General features: G+C 57.2%; 1 protein-coding gene across 1 annotated transcript; it reads left to right on the top strand.

The window, feature by feature from the left end:
- Positions 1–420: 420 nt before the first annotated feature.
- On the top strand, positions 421–3,771 carry LOC130264747 (B-cell differentiation antigen CD72-like). The gene is made up of 7 exons (XM_056513209.1): positions 421–598; positions 684–773; positions 984–1,070; positions 1,531–1,845; positions 2,090–2,238; positions 2,581–2,732; positions 3,610–3,771. Exons 1-7 carry the CDS (start codon positions 520–522, stop codon positions 3,746–3,748), a joined length of 1,011 nt encoding a protein of 336 aa, XP_056369184.1. The 5' UTR covers positions 421–519; the 3' UTR covers positions 3,749–3,771.
- The last annotated feature ends 1,660 nt before the right edge of the window (positions 3,772–5,431 follow it).

A 5,431-nucleotide genomic window follows, 5' to 3' on the forward strand; every position in this document is an offset into this window, starting at 1 on the left:
AAGCTGGGATCTTCTTTGGAGGGGACCAGGGAGGGGATAGTGTAACAAAATAAATCATAAGGAAATTCCCGTTTTCAGAGGCGGGGAGGGAAATCTCTATCTGCGAAGAACTCCAAAGAGCTGTCCACAGGGCAATTTGCTTCTGTATTCAGGATTTCCCTGCTCTGCCCTGGCTCTCCAGTAAGCCCAGGGATTTGGGTCTATCTTTTGCTCTGCCACTGCTGTGACATCTGGCTGAGCTGCCCTCACGCTGCCCTGCGCCTGGGGGGACCATGAGCACTGTTAGGGCGTGGGAGGGGACGAGCCAGTGTTTCTGGGACCAATGAGAGGGTGCTGGTCCTTGCAGACGTGCCTCACTAGTCCCATCTGCTACGGCGCAGAGCAAACTTCTGCTTCTGCAGATGCTGGCTGCACCTCCGAGAGACGGCGCAAGCACCGGGAACAGGGACATCCCAGAAAGGCATCCCAAGGGCAGAGCAGGAGCCAGCAGGGCTCCGGGCTTGCCCAGTGCTCGCCCACATGGCCCAGCTTTATGCCGACCTGAGGTTTGCCAAAGTGATGGGGGGCCAGAGCACGGCCAGCCAGGCGCTGGAGGCAGGTGAGAGCCCGCTGGCCCTGCCACGCTGTCCCTGCCATGCCCAGGCCCATGGCCTCAGCTGCTTTCCCCTGCCTTCCTCCCACAGCCTTCGGCATGGATGAGGCAGAGAGCCCCTATGAGAACTCGCAGCCAGCACTGGCAGAGCAGGATGAGGGTGGAGCCGAGCCTGGCCCAGGTGAGTATCCAGCTGGATTCCAGCAGACCCCGGGTGATCCTGGTGTGGGTTGTGGGTGGTGTTTTGGGTCCTCCCACTCCCATCACTCACACCATGCCACCTGTGCTGTCATTCCACCACTCTCCTGCCTGTACCAAGGAAGGAGGTCTGGGGCCTGTCAGGGGTTTTCCAGCTCTTCAGGTCATGTCTGTTGTCTGTTGTGTCGTGCAGGGTGCTGGTCCCATCGGTGGTACATCCCTGTGGGTCTGCTGGCAACTTTCCTGCTGCTGGTGGCCACTGTGGCCCTGGGGGCTTGCTGTGAGTTGGGGTACCGTGAACATTTGGGTCAGGGAGGCTGGAGTGGGCACTGTGGGTGAATAGAAGCATGCTCACACACACTCACTGCTGAGTTCCTCTTCCCTGTCTGCCACAAGCTGGTCTATATCTCTTGCACATCCCTTGCACCTCCTTTCCTTCCCATCATCCATCTTCCTCTCTGTTTCTCCTCCTTTTCGTTTCCATCCTGGCATTGCCCAGCCTCATATCACTGCACCCTCCCTGCCCTTAATCTGCTCCTACACCCCATCCTGCCTTGGTCTGCTCTCCCCTGGCCAGATCCTGCCCAACCCTTAACTGCACAATTCCTGCTGCATGCTTGCCTCCCATCCTTTCCCATTTGTCATGGATAATTCCCTGCCTTGCCCTGCCCACCCCACATGTCAGTCCCACATCTGAACTGCCCCATGCGCATGTCTCAGCTCACCCACTCTGTCCCCAGACTGGCAGGTCACCCGCAGCCTGCGGGACACCTCCCTCGAGCACGCATCCGAGCAGGGCCGCCTGTCACAGGAGCTGAGGGCACGGGAGCAGAGCCTGGAGCAGACACAGCTGGAGCTGGCATGGGCCAGAGAGGAGCTGCAGAGAGCGTGGCGTCAGGGCAACATCAGCCAGCTGGAGCTGGACAGACTGAGCGTGGAGCTGCGCCGTGTCACGGGGGTGCTGGGCAAGACAGAGAGGGAGGTGCAGGAGGTGCAGGGGAGGCTCAACAGCAGCGAGAGCACCGTGGCCCTCCTGCGCTCCTGCACAGCTATAGGTAGGGGGATGGTGGAGAGGGAGGGGTGCTCCAGGTGACTGGCACCCCTCAGCAGGTGCTAAGGGGGCAGGTACTGGCTTTTCTGACCGCATGGTGGTCCAAGGGCTGAAGCTATGCCTGAAGCAGGCACTGAGCCTGTGATGTCTGCTGGGAAGATGTGGGGCTGTTCCTTGTTACCCCCCCTAGGGCATCTATGGCTGAGCAAGCCCCTGATGAGACCCTGAGCATGGACCCCTACCCACAGATTGCTGTCCTTCGGGCTGGCTGCTGTACAGGGGCAAGTGCCTCTTCATCTCCTCGGAGAAGAAGACATGGGAGGACAGCAGAGATGAGTGTGAGAGGACATACTCTCAGCTGCTGGTCACCAAATCCTGGAGTCGTTGGACTGTGCCGGTAGGGTGCTGGGGGCTGAGGGCAGGAGATGGTGTATCCACGGGTCCCCAGATGGGCTAGCACAGTTCTGGGGGCCCCCTGTCCTGCCAAAACATTGGAGGGTGCAAGGTTGTTCTCTGGAGCACATGGCTGGAGGTTGACATGGGATAGAAAGGCTCTGGCACCCCTGGATGTATCCCAAGCTGGAGCAGGCCACCAGGGCTGCTGAGTTGTCCTGCCTCAAGAAACTCCAGCCCCAGGGGCTCCTTGGGGAGATGATCACTCTGCTGTGAAGTACATAGTACTGCACTACATAGGTGCCATGGAATAAAACATGGAAAAGCACATTTTCTTCTTCCCCAGACCTTCCTGAAGAATGCAGATGTCCCATACTGGATTGGATTGCAGAAGGGCAGTTTCCCCTGGTATGACTATGGCTGGCTGGAGGAAGAGGACCCAGATGGTGAGGGGGGCTCTGAGGCCTGGTTCTGGGTGGATGGCTCCCTTTATGAAAGGTACGTGGCAGCCTCTTGCCGGAACTCCCATCCTCTGGCATGGCTCTAGGAAGCATTTTAAATCCCACCAGTACCTGGTTACAGGACTGTGCCCTGGGAGATAAAGAGCATCAGAGCAGCAGGGACTGAGGGAAGGTGGGTGCAGTGGTGTGATGAGATGCTCACAGGACACGCAAATGGAAAGCCAAGACTCAGGGGGCTGGGTAAAAGGCAGGGCATGTGAAGCTGGAGGCAGCAAGAGTGGACAGAAGAAACCCCAAATTTTATCTGGGGCCTTGGCAATGTGTTTGAGCACCACCTCTCTCCCCTCTGTGCCTCCTTGATCCCTCTCCAAAGGGAGACAAAGCCTTGCTGTCTGTGGAGAGTCCCAGGCTCCTCCCTACCTTGTGCACCACCTCCTCAGCTCGCTGATGCTTCCTCTTGCAGTGTCTGAGAGCACTGGGGAGGAACAAACCTGTCTGGCCAGGTTCTGAGTACCTGGGCCTCCATCCTCTGCCCTCCCAGGTGTACCAAAGCAGACCCAGGGCTCAGCACAGCTCCTCTGGTCATCCATGTGCCTCCAGGGAGGACCTGGCTCTCCCCGCTGCAGCCATGGAATAACCCCCAGCAGCGGAGCCGAGACGGGGGGAGGCTAAAGGGGTGTCACAAGCATTGCAAACCTTTTACAGTGTTTCTCAGACTGCCTGAGGAAGTGCAGGGTTGCATCAGCTGAGCCTTCAGCCAGTGAAATCAGTATGGGAAGACTGGGGGATCCCCCTCTGACTGCAGCATCCAACCCCTCCTCTGCCAGTGTACAAAAGGCAGTGGTCAGCAGCTGCAGCTGCCTCAACATGTAGGAAGAACATGCCAGTGCCTGATAGGTTGTTTCCCCATTCAGGCCCTGGCAGTCAAAATCGAATGGAACCTGTGCCATAATAAGTCGTGGGAGCATCAAACCTGCCCAGTGCACTGGTCCCAGTGACCTGCACTTCTGGATCTGTGAGAAGGCAGCAGGGCCAAGCCTCCCTTTCAAGTGAGGATGGCTGCTGGCCCCAGCACTGCTGCGGTGAGTCCTGCTGAGTCAGGGACACATGGGCTCTGTGGGGTGTGCCTGGGGGAAAGCAGGGAGCCTGCAGCTCTGTCTGGGGCATGTTGACCCTCTCCCTTGGAAAGGGAGAGGAATGCAGTCACCTCCCTGTGCTGGATGGTGCCTGCCTCCATCCCTTTACTGTCATGGGTGTTCTGGGTCTTAACACTTCCCCTGAAGCCATGGGTCAGCAAAGGGGCAAGTTGGGGAAAAACCCTTGGTGAGGTGCTTTCCCAGCCCTGTTGCATGTGGTGGAGGGTGAGCAGCATCTCTCCACCTTCACCCTCACCCTCACCCTCACCCTCACCCTCACCCTCACCCTCACCCTCACCCTCACCCTCACCCTCACCCTCACCCTCATCCTCACCCTCACCCTCACCCTCATCCTCACCCTCACCCTCCTCTGCTTTCCCTTGCAGCACCTGCACCCTGCACACTGCCTCTGCTTCACCCTTCACCCTGCCGTGTCCCTGCCCAGGGTGTCCCATCTATTCCAGCCAACCACTTCCCTCTCACAGCCCACTGCCCCTGGGTCACCCAGCTCCTTCCCACTGGCGCCCAGTGGCCCTTTGCCTCCAGCTGATGTGCTTTGCCTGAGTGGTAGAGGCTCCACAGCCGACCCCACACCTGCATGGGACACATTGGGTCTTCCTGAGCGCAATGGCTCGTGGGCAACAGGGAGCTCAGAACCGGCTGCAGAATGGATCAAGCACTGATACTCAGCACTGGAGCCATGCCACACCCCCAGCATGCAGAGAAATGCTGTGCTGGCATGCCAGGAGCAGGAGCTGGGGACAGCACTGCCCTACCCTACACTGCCCCCTCCCCACAGCAGGAATTTTCTGCCTGACCCCATCGCAGGAGCAGCTTGGCCATGGCTTTCAGACAACCCAGCACTCCACAGCCTCGGCAAAGCCTCAGCCCCTAAGGAGGGAAGCTGAGCCTGAACTGGCTGGTGCCTGTGCTGACGTTTGGGGATTATTTTTGCGCTAATTAGAAAGTAGAGCAAAGACCTTTAGGGTCCCATGGTGTGATTGTGCCTTTCAAAAGCAAAAGTTAACTCACGCACTTGTAGCAGGCTGACGCTTTGCAAGACAACTCATCAGGACTTTAAATAGCTGCTACACACGTGCACATGTGAAGATTAAGCAAAGTAGCCCTGATGTAACACTGCGGCCAGGTGAGAGAGGAAGTTATGTTCAACGAGGCGAAAATGCTCTTGGTTTATGATGAGGTTGTGTGTGCCATATATAGTTGATGAACTGCTATGTGAGTGGGCTTGCATGAAGAGCAAAAGGCTGTTGAAGGCATGCATTCTGGAGGGGGCATGAGACACTGTCTTGTCTGGTTAAACCCACTTTACAGCAATAAAGAGACACAGTTCGTCTGCTCTTTGTTTTCTTGTATACCACAGCAAACAAAACTCAAAGGCATGAACACAAAGAACTTAAATAATGAAAAGGAATTTATCGGAAGCCATCTCAATCGAGATGGGTGCTTTAGGGGAGTTGAGATCTTGAGCTGAGCCAGGCTGGTTTGCAGTCTTGGAGAAGTTCCCCAGAGTGCCCAGGCAAGACCATGCAACCGTCTGGGCATCTGATGTGCATCCAAGAGATAGAACGAGCAGTCTGAC

This window comes from Oenanthe melanoleuca, chromosome Z (genome assembly GCF_029582105.1).
Source record: "Oenanthe melanoleuca isolate GR-GAL-2019-014 chromosome Z, OMel1.0, whole genome shotgun sequence".
Lineage (NCBI taxonomy): Eukaryota > Metazoa > Chordata > Aves > Passeriformes > Muscicapidae > Oenanthe > Oenanthe melanoleuca.

Coding starts and splice junctions, on each gene's coding strand:
- LOC130264747 (XM_056513209.1), top strand. CDS start 520: ATGGCCCAGCTTTATGCCGACCTGAGGTTTGCCAAAGTGATGGGGGGC. Junction 1,071..1,530: donor TGTGGCCCTGGGGGCTTGCT/GTGAGTTGGGGT, acceptor CTCTGTCCCCAG/ACTGGCAGGTCACCCGCAGC. Junction 2,239..2,580: donor GGAGTCGTTGGACTGTGCCG/GTAGGGTGCTGG, acceptor CTTCTTCCCCAG/ACCTTCCTGAAGAATGCAGA.